This window comes from Hevea brasiliensis, chromosome 11 (assembly GCF_030052815.1).
Source record: "Hevea brasiliensis isolate MT/VB/25A 57/8 chromosome 11, ASM3005281v1, whole genome shotgun sequence".
Taxonomy (NCBI): Eukaryota; Viridiplantae; Streptophyta; class Magnoliopsida; order Malpighiales; family Euphorbiaceae; genus Hevea; species Hevea brasiliensis.
In genome coordinates, this window is record NC_079503.1 from 77,836,716 (window position 1) to 77,854,275 (window position 17,560).

Below are 17,560 nucleotides of genomic sequence, written 5' to 3' on the forward strand. Positions count from 1 at the left end.
ACAGCGGCTCAGTTCCGAGCGATAACATTGACTAGGCTTTGACATAGGTCTTTACTAGGTAGGATGTACCGCCGATCTCTAGAGATTGCCCAAATGATGTAATATGACCTTTAATGTAATCCAATCTCTAGAGATCGCCCAAATGATGTAATCTGACCTTTTGGAAATGAAATTTTATTTTGAAAATTATCATTTTATTATTATTGCATTGATTATTTTCTGATCTCTAATGTGTTTATCCGATCCGATTCCTAACTGAATAGCCCTTAGCCAATCTATAATTCTAAACATCTACCTTAATCTGCCGATCTTTAACCAGCCGATCTCCCCTTATTTACTTATGGAGTTTCTGGAATATTCTTGCGACGTGTTAGAAAAGCTGGCGAATCTCGCTAACCGATGCGCCGCTTGGGACACTGTGAGCATTAAATGCTCAGACGGGTATAAATAGGGGATGGGTCAGCCAGTTGCTCCCTTATGTCATTTTCAGCATCTCGCGAGCGATTCCAAAATTCTCTCATTTTTCAAGTTCTTCTGACACCGATCACACTCCGGTAAGGGTTTTGATCTTTCTTTTAGTTAAAATTTCTCTTTTCTTTGAAAATGAGCGGCGTCGAGGGTCAGAGAGCGGCGAGCCCCTCTTCCGTTCATGTCTCGTGGTTGTCAGATGAAGTTGAAGTGGTCGGACCAAGTAGGCGATCTGAACCTCCTACGACCTCTGTTTCAGCCCGTGGTCAAGCGACACCCTCAATACGAACGCATTCCTCAGGGAGAGAAAGCCTTCCCGTGGATGAGCTGCCGTCAATCCTTCAAGAAACCGATCTGCAGACGATTATCCAAGAATACAACCTTCGGACCGACTCATACGAGCTTATCAGATGCCATGGCAATCTCCGAGCCGATCATTTCTTCGAAGAAAATGATATGATCATGATATACGAAGAGCAATTAAAAGCCGGGCTGCGGTTCCCTCTTAATGACTTCTTCAAGGAAGTTCTGAAATTCCACTAAGTATGTATAGCCCAAGTACATCCGAACTCATGGCGGATCCTGGTAGTCTTCAGAGGCCTCTGCCGAGCTAAGGGACTCAGTCCTACAGCGAAGGTGTTCGCTGAGCTACATAGGCTAACTCGTCGAAAGGACGATGAGTACTGGTTCTTTCAGGCAAAACCGCATTGCGGGCTCTTCACCGATCTGCCTTCCTCACTAAAGAATTGGAAGAATCGCTTCTTTATTCTGAGGAGCAAGATTCCGAATGGTTTTGAGGGTTTCCCATGTAGCTGGCTGCATCTGGGCCCATCACTTCCGAAGCACATCGCCCTGAGTAGGGAAGAGGGCGCAATGGTAATGGAGCTAAAGGATCAGGCGGCTAATCAGAAGTTCTCCTATTTAGATGCCGTGATGGCCAAACTGCATCATTGGATGATGCGGCTGGTTACAGGTGAAGAACGCGAGCTTCAGCTCTCTGACCTCGGGCTCAGTACTTTCTATATCTCTGATCTCTAGGCCTTAGCGAACTCACTGACTTTTTCTTTGTGCAGGTATGGCGAGCGGTGAGGCTTCCAAAGAGAGCCGAAAGAGGAAGAGAGAGGTCTCTAGGAAAGTGCGAAAAATGAAGTGCGCCGAGGCCTCACAGACGCCAAGGCATGATCCAGGAGAAGCGCCGGGAGGCTCCTCCCAACCCTCGGGACAACCGGTCCCTGAGATAGAAGTGGTTCGGTCTCCTCCTCGACAAGAAGAGCCACCACCACCTCCACCAGTTGCTTCAAGTGCGGAAGGGGGTCCTTCCCAACCTACTTTGAGGACCCTCTCCCATGGTGCTCAGGTCATGATTCACTCCCTGGAGAAGAATCGATTTGTTCGGAAGAATCCGGGTTTGGCAAAGGTTCTGGGAGCTTCCATATGCCTCTAAGAGGATCGGCACAGGCTGAACCAGGGCAACATTGATGATCTCCTAGCCCAGACGATGAGCTTGAGCATGGAGAACTTAGTGAACCAGCACATCATCAGGGAAAAGGCTCATCATTTGAGGCAGGAGATCCAGAAGGTGGGTCAGGAAGCAGCCTCCGCCTGAGCCCAACTTTCATCCGCCAGGGAATATATAGCTGAAATTGAGGGGTGAATGAAATTCTATGAGGATAAATTAGCCGAGCAGGCTCATAATCTTGAAGAAGCTCGGGCTCTCCGAGCTGCTGATGTCGCTCGCCTCACTGAAGAACTTAGGGCGAAAGAAGAAGAGGCAGTGACGAGGGAGTTCGGTGCTTATGTGAACGCCCATAGGGATCTTTTGGTAGAGCTCAAGAAGCGTTATCCTGAAGAGGACTTTTCCTGGATGGTGGACCTGGCTCCCCAAGATGAAGAGGAGAGCAAAGAGGAGGCCGAAGTAGATAGAGAGGGTGAGCAAAATGTAGAACAGGTTGGGGGTGATCCTCCAGCCGAATGACTTGTATTTTTACTTTGAAATGAAATGAAGTTCTCTCTTTTGTTCAATGACTTGATGAGATCGGAAAGTATCTAAGTTGTACAAGCGCCTGATAGTTTGAACATATTAGAACACCAAACTTGAAAGCAGTTATTAATCTATGTATGAGAGGTCGGAAAAATATTGTAAGCATGAGATCGGCCGAGAACAAACACCAAACAGAACTTAAGATTATTAAAATTGGAAACCTGATTTGAACACTTAAGATGGAAGCAGCATTAAGCCGGATTAAAACTTTAACTTTATTAAACAATTATCCACAATATTTATAAAAGGGAGATCGGAAATAAGACTGGATGGCACGAAGACCTAATGTTGGTTTGATTTCATTTGACAAGAGATCGGAAATGTGATTGACTGGCCAGGAGACTTAATAATTGGTTTGAGAGATCGGTAAGGATTTGAACAATATGGAGACTTGATATTGGTTTGATCCCTATAAAGAGAGATTGGAAATGTGATTGACTGGCAAGGAGACTTGGTGTTGGTTTGATCCCTATGAAGAGAGATCGGAAATGAATTGAATGACATGAAGACTTGGTGTTGGGGATCGATTTCAAAGTCCATTGATTTCGAGGATCGGCCAAAATATGGTATCGACACCCAGTTTTAGCTCGATAATCCTCAGACGCCCTTCACAGGTGTTGCTGATACACATCGAGTTGACACATTCATTTCTCAAAAAACTCAGAGAACCTCTCTTCAACTTTAGTTTCCATATTTTCCCCTTTCGTTTATGCAAAGAGATGGAGAAAGAAGAGGGACAGCTAGCTAGCTACGACTAGGTGGGAGATAGAGAGAGATGAATAGAGTGATATGTTTTTATAAATAAGAAAAGGTATGCTTGTGCTTGGCTTAAGTGCAGCAATGAGTTAGTGGTGAGTGTCAAGGGACGAGTGACGCTTTGCAAATATGGAAACCCTCTCCTAGAGAGGGACATGAATTGATGGACTTAGGTTTTGCTTTGACCATGTTGATGAGTCAATCATGCACCCCACCACCTGATGTTTTATGTTTCTTATGTTGGAAAATTTGTCAGTAAAATAAACTATGTTGAGTTCAATGTGGAACCCAGATATCTTCCTCTTCCTTCGCTATCTCCATCAACTTAACCCTCCTCAGAGGTAATATACAACTCCATGAAATTTGATTCTTTTGCTGACATGTTTCAATAGCTACAAGCCAACAACTTGCTTTAAGCTTTTGATTTTATTGATTTGAGTTTGATCATTTCTTGTTGCTTGCAGTTGCTTCAATCAAAGAATTTATTATTTGAGTAATTATTAATTTATGTATTTCCAAAAATGGTTATGGTTATGAAGACCAATGAATAACAACTCTAACTCACAAAAATCCCCTAAAATTAACAATAGCCAATTTTTTGTTTTTTCCAATCGATAACTCCAGCATACATAAAAGCTTTAAAATCTAAAATGTTACGTTCAATATAGGAAATTTCTGGGTTATGTGCAAAAAGAGTTTAGGAGAAAAAAAAAGTATGCATATAGAGAGAGAGACTGTGCCTCAAGGCATTGCAACACCACCAGCAAAACTAGAAAGTGGGTGCTCAATTGAAGTTTTGTAAAATGAATGCATTTAGCTCCCACTAAATATGATGCTTGGTTTTCTACTCAAAGCATGATAAATTGAATGAAATTAAAAAGGAAAATCCAAGAATGTGCTCAGGTAAGCATAATATATATTTTGGGAACTTGACCCATGTGTTTGATCCAAACAAGGTCTCTCGTGATTCACCGATCAAATAATCTTTTTCTAGATCAATGGTCCATTGAAAAAGGTCCAAAATAGGTAGTTTAGAAACTGATTAACATCTAAAAATAATTTTATGAAATCCTATACTCTCATATCTCTGGAAATTGCTTTATGGCTAAGTAACATTTGTATTCTAGCTGCATGCATGGCTGGCTGATAAGCATATAATTTAACTATAAACTAGACCTGTTCACCAGCTCCTGCGTGGAAGGAGTTAAGATAGATACCTACGTGTGTGTGTGTGTGTGTGTGTGTCTATATATATATATATATATCACCTGCTAATTAGCCCATTCTTTATCACCTATGTCTCTCCAAATCTATTCAATATATTATTTTTATTTATTTTAGGACAATGTATAATTAAATCTTTGAGATATAGTAAAATTTATATATTAATTTTTTATATATATTTTTAATAATAATTTAATTTTAAAATTTAATTCTATTAACAAATAAATTGACCATTAACTCTAATAATTTAGTACCCATTTAATACTATGGTTGAAATGTTAAAATTATTTTTTTAAAAATAAAATTTCTAAAATTTAAAAATAATTAAAATGCACTTTGTATGAATAGATTTATCAATATGTCCACCAATTAAATGATTTGAAAAAAAAATTACAGTTATCTCGGGTTAACCATAAGAACATTGTCAATCTCATTGGCTACTGTGAGGTTGATGAACCTTTCAATAGGATAATGGTATTTGAATATTAATTTAATGATGGAAACTTCAATAGATTTCTTCTGTGCTAATTTAGAGGCTGAAACATTTATTCTATGTCTTCAGTTAAAGAAATGGAACATCTTGACTGGAGTGCAAGGATGAAGATTATCATGGCCATTGCTTATTGCTTACAATACATGCACCATGATTTAAATCCACCAGTGGCACATTCTAACTTGAATTCACATAATATCTTTCTAACAGATGACTATGCAACTACGGTAATCTCCTTCATGGGTTGGCTTCATTCTATTTTGTTTCTTTAATGTACCTTCTCATCGTATCTATGATCCCTCTCAGATGGCTGAGATCTCTTTCTTGCCACAAGATTCCTCCAAGTCGAAGAGCTCAAGTGACAATGAGTTTGTGCATTCTACATTGCCACCTTTGGCTGATGTAGAGAAAAATGTCTATTGTTTTGGGATTCTGTTGCTAGAAATCATTTCTGGAAAGCTCCAATACTTGGAAGAACAAGGGTCCCTTGAAAAATTGGTAAATCTTTTATGAAATCCTATACTCTTATATCTCTACGAATTGCTTTATAGCTAAATAACATTTGTGTTCTAGCTGCATGTATGGCTGGCTGACAATAATTAATTAAGTGGCACACTAGCAAATTGGTGGTTTATATGTATATATATATATATTGAGACGGAACTTTTGTTTAATAAAGCTGAGCAGAATGGTGAAAAACTAAAAAGAATATATACAACTGACTCTTAACTAGTTTGGAATTAGACTTTAGATTTTATTGATGGTCTATATATATTTGAATGGCAAACATAGTATCGGTTACCTGATTGACCCAACCCTCAAGTCTTTCAAAAACAATGAGCTTGACCTCATTTGCGAGATTATCCAAGAGTGCATACAACCAGATACAAGGCAAAGACCAACAATGAAGGATATCACTTCCAAGTTGAGGGAAGTGATTACTATCTCACCTGATTAAGCAACTCTAAGAAATTCTCTATTTTGGTGGGCTGAACTTAAAACATTATCTGTCCTCCCTCAAGTCTTTCAAAAACAATGAGCTTGACCTCATATGCGAGATTATCCAAGAGTGCATACAACCAGATCCAAAGCAAAGACCAACAATGAAGGATATCACTTCCAAGTTGAGGGAAGTGATTGCTATCTCACTTGATCAAGCAACTCCAAGACATTCTCTGCTTTGGTGGGCTGAACTTAAAATATTATCCGTCGAGGCTACTTTAGTTCTGTCTCACTCTCTTCTTCTTTGTATTGTAAGTCAAGTCTCTCTCAGACTTCATGCCAAAAATTTAAAATTTAGCTTTTTGATATTGTAATTGGAGTTACTGTGTTTTGGCAAATGATTTTCTGAAAAAGCAGGAAAATTTTGATTACAATACAATATGAATATTTAATTATGTAGATGGAGATATTTTCATTTGAATTTAAAAGAGTGTGATATCAAGTACTATTCAACTTGCACCTTTCGCTTGATAGATTTAGATTTGACTACTTACTAAAAAAAAAAAAAACTACCCACTTAAAAGTTTTTTTTTTTTTTTACCTTACCACACTAATAATATAACATAAATTAATTATAATTAATTAAATCATAAATTTTATTAAATTTGTAACACTTTTTTAAGACAAAATTGTAATGCCTATTTATATTAAAATTAAACTAGACCTGTTCACTAGCTCCTGGGTGGAAGGAGGAGCTAAGATAGATACCTACGTGTGTGTGTGTGTGTGTGTATGTATATTTATTTTTTAAAATTTATTTTACAGAAATTTTGTTATAATTTTTAATTTTGAAGTAGACCTCTCTCTCTCTCTCTCTCTCTCTCTCTCTCTCTCTCTCTCTCTCTCTCTCTCTCTCTCTATATATATATATATATATATATATATATATATAATATTCAGTTTTAATTAGAATATACATGATTAAATTTATATATTAATTAATAATATATTTATAACATATATAATATAATCTATAAATATATTAAATAATTAATATATTAAATAGATATTAAATTTTTTGTATTAAATAATATGACAATATAAAATTTCAAAATATCAATATAATAAAAATGAAAATTTTATAATAATAATAATGCACTAAACTAATAAAAAATTATTTTAAAAATTATTTTATTTTCTAATTTTATAAGTAATTCCCTTTCACATTAATTTAGGCATACAATTTTATTATGCAAGTTAATATCATTTTAAATTACAAAAAATTTAAGTAAAATATATGCAAATCAAACTTTTCTTAAAAAATAAATAATAGAATTTAAATGAATTAAATTCATGGACTAATTTATATTTATTATTATTTTAATTTAATTTTTAAATATTTTCACCTATTTATATTTTAGAAACTTATTATTCTTTTTTTATTATATTAATATTACAACACACATAATTTTTTTTAAAATATGATCAAATAAAAAATAATTTTAAATTAATAAATATTTTTATTTATATAATTAATTAAAATGACATTAAAATTAAAATTTTAATTTAAATAATTAAATATAATATTTGTAATATAACGATGATATTATATAATATAAAATTAATAAAACATTATATAAAAAAGTAAAATTATTATTTTTTATAATAAGTATAAAAAAAAAAGTTAAAGTAAAACCACTGAATAGTACATGCACATCAATTCAGATAAAACCAAATTAAGACAAAGGAAAACAAGTCTAAAAGTGAAAATCAAAACCCCTAAAACCCTACAACTGGAAGTTTCTAATTAATAGTGCAAACCCTTTTCTTTCCCCATTATCTTAGCAGGATTTGAAGCATGCCAATCCCAATCAAGAACTCCACACATTGTAGTGGGCTCAAAACATCCAAAACTCCCTTCAAAGTCCTAAGCCTTAGACAGTCTACCGCTTTCATCACCTTCTTTAGTCCTGCCATTACTCCTTTCAGTGCCACCTGCACCAGTCCCTCCACCTGCCTCACTTCCTCCCCATTCTTCACTCGAACCACCAACCTTACCAACTCCGCCATCTTCTTGTCTGCTACAATTAGGGGTGTGCAAATGGTCAGTTCGGTTCCGAACCGAACCAAACCAATAAAACCGAAAATAAAAAATAAAAAATTTTAAAAACCGAACCGAATCGAACCGATAAATATCGGTTCGGTTCGGTTTTAAACCGATCAAACCGAAATTTATAAAATTTCATATTTTTAACATTAAATCTAAATAATAAAAACATAAAAACAAAAAAAATTAGAAATCAAAACTCAAAAATCTTAAGGTTCGGTTCGGTTTTCTTTGATTTCGGTTCGGTTCGATTCGGTTCGATTCAATTTGGTTCGATTTTTTTTATTTCCTATATATATTAATAATTTCGGTTCGGTTCGGTTTTTTTGATTTTTTTATGAAAATAACCGAACCGAACCGATTAATCCGAAATTATCAAAATTATAAACCAAACCGAACCGATTAAATTTTAAAACGGAACCGATTGAACCGAATTAATCGGTTCGGTTCGGTTTTTCGGTTTAAACTGAAAACTGCACACCCCTAGCTACAATCACTTGTTGCCTCTCCATTTCCCTCTCCACCTTCTCCTCTTCTTTAAAAAATAAAATAATAGAATTTAAATGAATTAAATTCATGGACTAGTTTATATTTATTATTAATTTATTTTAATTTTTAAATATTTTCACCTATTTATATTTTAGAAACTTATTATTATTTTGTTATTATATTAATATTATAACACACATAATTTTTTAAAAATACAATCAAATAAAAATAATTTTAAATTAATAAATATTTTTATTTATATAATTAATTAAAATGACATTAAAATTAATATTTTAATTTAAATAATTAAATATAATATTTGTAATATAATGATAAATTTATATAATATAAAATTAATAAAACATTATATAAAAAAAATTAAATTATGATTTTTTATAATAAATATAAAAAAAAAGTTAATTAAAACCACTGAATAGTACATGCACATTAATTCAGATAAAACCAAATTAAGACAAAGGAAAATAAGTCTAAAAGTGAAAATCAAAACCCCTAAAACCCTACAATTGGAAGTTTCTAATTAATGGTGCAAACCCTTTTCTTTCCCCATTGTCTTAGCAGAATTTGAAGCATGCCAATTCCAGCCAAGAACTCCACACATTGTAGTGGGCTCAAAACATCTAAAACTCCCTTCAAAGTCCTAAGCCTTACACAGTCTACCGCTTTCATCACCTTCTCTAGTCCTGCCATTACTCCTTTCAGTGCCACCTACACCATTCCCTCCACCTGCCTCACTTCCTCCCCATTCTTCACTTGAATCACCAACCTTACCAACTCCGCCATCTTCCTGTCTGCTACAATCACTTGTTGCCTCTCCATTTCCCTCTCCACCTTCTCCTCTTTTAACATTATTTTCACCCTAAAAGCCTCAATCTTTCTCATCTGTTCTTGTGTCAATTCAACCAGACTCGTACTAGGAACACCATTTGTCCTTATTGAGTTAACCAGTTTAAACACTGCTGATGGTTTCAACCCAGTAACCCAAGAATACGCATTCTTTAAAGGGGAAATCCAAGTTGGACAAAAGAAAGCAAGCACATCTTCATAGGCCAAAGCCCATTTTATAGTGTAGTAGTCTTTGTAATGTTGTATGACTTTAGACACTAAAGCTTGTAGCTCTTGCTCACACTCACACCTAGTTTTAGCTCGATAATCCCTAGACGCCCTCGGCAGTTATTGCAGATGCTCATTGAGTTGACACATCCACTTCTCAAAAAACTCAGAGAACCTCTCTTCAACTTTAGTTTTCATATCTTTCCCCCTTTGTTTAAGCTAACATAAATTAATTATAATTAATTAAATCATAAAATTTTATTAAATTTGTAATATTTTTTTTAAGACAAAATTGTAATGCCTATTTATATTGAGATTAAACTAGACCTATTCACCAGCGCCTGGGTGGGAGGAGGAGCTAAGATATATATATATATATATATATATATATATATATCACCTGCTAGTTAGCCCATTCTTTGCCACCTGTGTCTCTCCAAATCTATTCATTATATTATTTTTATTTATTTTAGGACAATGTATAATTAAATCTTTGAGATATAGTAAAATTTATATATTAATTTTTTTTATATATTTTTAATAATAATTTACTTTTAAAATTTAATTCTATTAACAAATAAATTGACCATTGACTCTAATAATTTAGTACTTGTTTAATACTGTGGTTGAATGTTAAAATTATTTTTTTAAAAATAAAATTTATAAAATTTAAAAATAATAAAAATAATAAAAATGCACTTTATATGAATAGATTTGTCAATATGTCCACCAATTAAATGATTTGAAAAAAAAAATTACATGTTATCTCGAGTTAACCATAAGAACTTTGTCAATCTCATTGGCTACTGTGAGGATGATGAATCTTTCAATAGGATGATGGTATTTGAATACACTCCTAATGGAACCCTCTTTGAGCATCCGGATGGTAATACTCTCTGTATATTAATTTAACAATGGAAATTTTGATAGATTTCTCCTGTGGTAATTTAGAGGCTGAAACATTTATTATGTATCTTCAGTTAAATAAATGGAACATCTTGACTGGAGTGCAAGGATGAGGATTATCACAGGCATTGTTTATTGCTTACAATACATGCACCATGATTTAAATCCACTAGTGGCACATTCTAACTTGAATTCACATAATATCTTTCTAACTAATGACTATGCAGCTAAGGTAATCTCCTTCATGGGTTGGCTTCATTCTATTTTGTTTCATTAACGTACCTTCTCACCGTATCTATGGTCCCACTCAGATTGATGTGATCTCTTTCTTGCCACAAGATTCCTCCAAGTTAAAGAGCTCAGGTGACAATGAGTCAGCGCATTCTACATTGGCACCTTTGTCTAATGTAGAGGCAAATGTCTATTGTTTTGGGATTCTATTGCTAGAAATCATTTCTGGAAGGCTCCAATACTCAAAAGAATGAGAGTCCCTCAAAAAATTGGTAAATCTTTTATGAAGTCCTATACTCTCATATCTCTGAGAATTACTTTATGGCTAAATAATATTTGTGTTCTAGCTGCATGCATGGCTGGCTGACAAGCATATAATTTAACTATAAACTTGCAGGCTGCTAAATATTTGAATGACAAACGTAGTATCAGTTACTTGATTGACCTAACCCTCAAGTCTTTCAAAAACAATGAGCTTGACCTCATATGCGAGATTATCCAAGAGTGCATACAACCAAATCCAAGGTAAAGACCAACAATCAAGGATATCACTTCCAAGTTGAGGGAAGTGATTGCTATCTCACCTGATCAAGCAACTCTAAGACTTTCTCTACTTTGGTGAGTTGAACTTGAAATATTAAGTTTTGTCTCACTCTCTTTTTCTTTTGTATTGTAAGTCAAGTCTCTCTCAGACTTCATGCCAAAAATCTAAAATTTAGCTTTTTGATATTGTAATTTGAGTTGCTGTGTTTTGGCAAATGATTTTCTGAAAAAGCAAAAAAATTTTGATTATGATACAATATGAATATTTAATTATGTAGATGGAGATATTTTCATTTGAATTTAAAAGAGTGTGATATCAAGTACTATTCAACTTACACCTTTCGCTTGACATATTTAGATTTTACTACTTACTAAAAAAAAAACCTACACATTTAAAAGTTCTAATAATCTAACATAAAATAATTATAATTAATTAAATCATAAAATTTTATTAAATTTGTAACACTTTTTTTTAAGACAAAATTATAATGCCTATTTATATTAAGATTCAACTAGACTTGTTCACCAGCTCCTGCGTGGAAGGAAGAGCTAAGATAGATACCTACATATATACATATCACCTGCTAATTAGCCCATTCTTTGCCACCTATGTCTCTCCAAATCTATTCATTATATTATTTTTATTTATTTTAGGATAATGTATAATTAAATCTTTGAGATATAGTAAAATTTATCTATTAATTATATATATATATATATTTAATAATAATTTAATTTTAAAATTTAATTCTATTAACAAATAAATTGAGCATTGACTATAATAATTTAATACATGTTTAATACTGTGGTTTAAATGTTAAAATTATTTTTTAAAAAATAAAATTTACAAGATTTAAAAATAATAAAAATAATAAAAATGCACTTTGTATGAATAGATTTATCAATATGTCCACCAATTAAATGATTTGAAAAAAAAAATTACATGTTACTCATGCAAAATATTTATTTCAAACTGTTTTACACTTTTAATGGAATTTTAATGTAATTCTAATTTTTATAGTATAATTTAAATATTATTAAATTCTTTAATATTTTTTATAATTACATAATAAATTAAATAAATTGAACATATTTATATTTTAGATAAAAAATTTAAATTTTTTGAAAGATAATTATAAATAATAAAGGCGTATTATATTTTAAGAGATTCACTAAATAATATTAAAACCTGGGTTTTTTAATTTTTTTTTCAAAATTTCTTTCTTATTAAATGGTTTAAAAAAATATTACATATTATACAAATTATTTATTTGGAGTTTTTCTTCTCTTTTTTAGTTATTTAATTTATTTAATTGATTTTAAATATGTTTGCGATTGGATTTTCTTATTCATGTTATATATATGAACAATTGTAGAATTTAAGATTATTTCAAAATTATGATAATATTTTACAACTATTTTTAATGAAATTTTAAAATAAAGAGCATGGCTTTTATTACTTGAGATTATTTTTTTTTTATAAATCATAAATGTTTACAAATCTTTGAAATATAATTGTTAGTATTATAATTAATAATAAATTAAATGAAAATTATTTGAAAAATAAGTATGTTATAAGGTGAACAAATTTTTTAACTAAAAAAATTTTAAATAAGTAATTAATTATGAGTATTTTTACTATTATTTTATTTTTTTATAAAATTATCTTTTTAGAATTATCATTGAATATATTAAAATAAAGTCTAATTTATCTACATAATAATTTAAATTTATTATGATTAGATTTCATTTATTTATAAAGACAAAATTAATTATGAGTTATAAATTTTGTAATTCATGTGCAAAGTATTTTTTTATAAATTATATATATATATCATGATTTAAAATAATAAAATTAAAAATAAATTTTCATAAATTGAAACTCATTTTCAATTGTGCTTCGGTCGGCCAATATAGAGTATAAAATGGATTCATTTCAATAAAATTTTAGCATAAATTATAATTTGATTCGAAGTTTGACAAAATTATAATAAAATATCTTTATTTTTAATTTATTAAAATTATTTGCTCAATTTTAAATCTATCTATAATATAGTGTCGCTGTTAAAATATATATTTTTTTATTAATGAAAGTGAAAAAATAATTAAAAAAATATAATTTGTCTTTTAAAATTTTAAAATAACTATTTTTTTAAAACATGCATTGTATGTTATTTGTATTCATTTTACATATTTGTAATTTAAATTTTTTATATAATATTATATTATCATAATTTAATTATTTTTAATATCTAGTTAAATTTAATTTTTTATTGTCATAATATTAAATTACCATCATGATATTTTATTTTTAATTAATGTTAGTTCAAAAAATTATAAGAAAATAAAATTAATAAGAAATATTAAATTAATCAATTAAATTAATATAAATAAAATACTATAAACATGATAGAAGAATACAAAATCTTACCAGAATTAGTCTCAGTGATTCTAAAAATATCTATCAAATAAATTAAATTATATAAACAAGTTCAAAAAATTACACAAAAATGAATATGCAAAAAATAATAAAGTGAGAAAAAATACCTGAAAATTAGCCTCTTCAAATCTCTGAATGGTTTAGGTAGCCTTCAATAGTAACATCCCTTCTATTTTAGTTTTTTTAATTATTTTTAATAAAAATTATGATAGTTAATTTTGAGACCTAATACAATAAGAATTTTAAAACTAATAATAGTTAATTTTTATTTTACTTAAAATACATTTTTTAGATAATAAAAAATATAAATATAAATAATTTTAAAAATTAAAGATATTTTTGATAATCCAATTATTCCCCTTCTCACTTTTATATATATTACAAATATATTAGATAATAATGAATTTTCTCCAATATCTTATCAATTAATTTATTTGACAAAATAATTAGTTTCTTCTAATATATAGGTGAATAAAATGAACATATCATTTATATGTGATAAGCTAGTTAGATATTTACAATATAAAATTTGTGATTTTGAGTTAGTTGGATATTTACAATATAAAATTTGTGATTTTGATGGTCCATAATTATTACTTCCTATAAATTTATATTATAAAAAATTAATAAAATAATTTTAAAAAAGAGTCATATAAATATTGAAGATAAAATAATTCAATGTAATAAAAATTTTATCAAAAAGTTAGAGAGAGTGAAAATAACTCTTTCTTTAACAAATCCCAATCAATTATTTGAACATATCACTAATCTTTCTATGTAAATGAATTTTTTGATTTTTTAATTATATATTTGATTAATAAAAATAATGTTATATAGGTGATAAATTCTATTTTAATTTTCATGATTTTTATTAAATAATTATTCAATTTGACTAAAAAGTAGAGATGGTTAAAAATAATTTATATCTAAAAATTTTCAATTCTATTTTGTCAAAATCTATATATTATTAATCAAGCTAATTTAAAAATAAAAAATAAAATATTTTAGTAACTCAAATAAGAAAAATTTAGATTATCACATTGACAAATACTAAAAATATATTATAAAGTTTTTTTTTTAGTAACATTGCAATATAAATTTTTAATAACAATAATTATTCTAACACCAATTCATAATAATATTTGAAAAAAATATTGAATTTCATAAACAAATTTTAATTAGAATAATTGATTTAAATTAAAAAATTAAAAAAAATAGCCATAAGAAATTATCTTTACTTTGACATTCTCATAGAAAATTAATGATTTCATTGCAATAACATTATATATATATATATATATATATATATTAAATTGAAATTATTTCAATAATTTTAATTTTGGTGATTTTAATCGATTTATCCAATTGTTTTCAATTTTAACAATTTCAATTAATTTTATCAATAAATTTAAATAATTTTATTCTATAATTTAAACATTAAAAAATCTTCTTTCTTTTTCATTTGCTTAATAATATTTTCAAATTATTATTTTACCATAATAAGAATAGAGATATAACTGATTTTTTAATTAAAGTTTAAGATTTAAATTTTTATTTCCATCTAAAAAAAGGTTTATTTATATTTTCACATAGTTTATATTATATACAAATGTGGGAAGGGAGAATATTAGTTTTGCCAAAAATGCCATTTATTCCTCGAATTAATTGCAATTATATTTTATTATTTAAATTAATTTTAATATTTATATAAATTAGAAATTATTAACTTTAGAAATCATATAAATTTAAAATTCTTAATAATACTTATAATTAACTTCAATTAAATATAAAATATTATAAGAAGTAATTAATTAAAGTACGAATTTAATAAGTGAAAAATAAAAAAAATGCAATTAATTTATATTAATATATCTATATTATATATAAATATATAAAGGAGGAAAAATATTAGCTTAGTTTTGCCTGAGTTTCCTTTCATTCATAACATTAATTACAATTATATTTTTATTATTTAAATTAATTTTAAAGTTTATATAAATTTAAAATTCTTAATTTTAGAATTAATATAAATTTAAAATTATTAGTCCTATTTATATTTAATTTTAATTAAATATAAAATTTTACATGAAGTAATTAATAAAATAAGAAATTAATAAATAAAAAATATAATTTGATCGTGTTACAATATTAAGTAAAATAGTTTATTAGTATCTAATTTTCAAATTTATATTTATAATTAGTTATTTGTTATATATATATATATATATATATATATATATATATATATATATATATATATATATATATATATATTTCAAGATATTTTATTAGTTGCATATTATTTTTATAAGTTAATTTTCATATAAGATTTTTTTATTTCAATAAATAATATATTAATATTTATAAAATTATAAATATTAATTAAAATTAAATATTTTTATGACTATAATTTATAAAAACAATAAAAATAATATAAATCATCTAAAGATTATTATTAGTTTTAAAATTTATTAATAAAACTACTTAAAAGGAATTTTATTTAATTTTAATTATTTTCAATACTAATAAAAAAATATTAAAGACAATTAAATTTAAACCTAATTAATTTATTCTTATGTATATACGAAGGAGGAGGGGGAAGATTGGCTTTACTCAAATTACCATTTATTCTTAAAATTAATTATAATTATATTTTTATTATTTAAATTAATTTTAAAGTTTGTATAAATTTAAAATTCTTAATTTTAAGGTTAATAAAAATTTAAAATTCTTAATTCTATTTATAATTAACTTCAATAAAATATAAAATTTTACAAGAATTAATTACCTAAAATAAAAAAATTAATAAATAAAAAATAAAAAATATAATTTGATTGTATTACAATATTAAGTAAAATAGTTTATTAGTATCTAATTTTTTAATTTTTATGAACAATTAATTATTTATTATATATATTTAAAATATTTATTAGTTACATATTATTTTTTAATTAATTTCCATCTAAAATTTTTTTAGTAAAACAATATATTAATATTTGTAAAGTTATGAATATTAATTAAAATTATATATTAATGACTATAATTTTTAACAATGAAAATAAAAATAATATAAATCATCCAAACATTATTATTAATTTTAAAATTTGTTAAATGACCAACTTAAAAAAATTATTTAATCTTAATTGAAGACTAATACTAGCAAAAAAATTAAAAATAATTAAATTTAAACCAAATTAATTTATTCATTATGTATATCTTTATTATTACAAGTATATTTTTATTTCAATAAAACAATACATTAATATTAATTAAAATTAAATATTTAATGACTATAGTTTACAAAAATGAAAACAAAAATAATAGAAATCATTAGAAGATTATTAATAATTTTAAAATTTGTTAAATGAAGAACATAAAAGGAATTTTTTTTTTAAATTTTAGTTGAAGATCAATACTAACAAAAAAATTAAAGATAATTAAATTTAAATCTAATTAATTTATTCAAATGCATATTTATATTATTACAAGTATGATTTCTTAAAAATTATTATTGTAGAGCTAGCATTATACCACCTATATAAAATATTATCTCTTGCATTAATAATAAATAAAAGATAATTTTAATAATATATTAATTAATTAATTAGATTTATATTTATATTATTACAATATTGATATTTTTCTATTTTTATTTCTTTTTGTGTTAAAAATAATATTGTGCATAATCCTTATTCTTTTGAATGAAAAGAAGAATTGATAAGAATTGAAATAAAAAAATATATTATATAAACCAAACCGTATTGGACTAAATTTATTTTATTATGTTAATATAATTCTAATTTTCTATTAATAATTGAATCAAGAATAATATTATGCCCAATTATACTA

The 17,560-nt window shown here is 27.5% G+C and overlaps 1 protein-coding gene and 1 pseudogene across 1 annotated transcript; one reads left to right on the forward strand and one right to left on the reverse strand.

Moving 5' to 3' along the window:
* The first annotated feature begins 1,347 nt into the window (after positions 1 to 1,347).
* LOC110654595 (protein MALE DISCOVERER 1-like) lies at positions 1,348 to 6,368 on the forward strand. The gene is made up of 5 exons (XM_058129367.1): positions 1,348 to 1,441; positions 5,052 to 5,209; positions 5,289 to 5,480; positions 6,005 to 6,235; positions 6,342 to 6,368. Exons 1-5 carry the CDS (start codon positions 1,348 to 1,350, stop codon positions 6,366 to 6,368), a joined length of 702 nt encoding a protein of 233 aa, XP_057985350.1.
* A 1,392-nt stretch (positions 6,369 to 7,760) lies between these two features.
* LOC110652662 (protein DOG1-like 4) lies at positions 7,761 to 9,789 on the reverse strand (annotated as a pseudogene).
* Between the last annotated feature and the right edge of the window lie 7,771 nt (positions 9,790 to 17,560).

Bases quoted from the DNA above. Each gene is read 5' to 3' on its own strand.
- LOC110654595 (XM_058129367.1), top strand. From the start codon at position 1,348: ATGGAGCTAAAGGATCAGGCGGCTAATCAGAAGTTCTCCTATTTAGAT. The intron at 5,210-5,288 runs GTAATCTCCTTC...GATCCCTCTCAG, and splicing joins CAGATGACTATGCAACTACG to ATGGCTGAGATCTCTTTCTT. The intron at 5,481-6,004 runs GTAAATCTTTTA...TCCTCCCTCAAG, and splicing joins AAGGGTCCCTTGAAAAATTG to TCTTTCAAAAACAATGAGCT.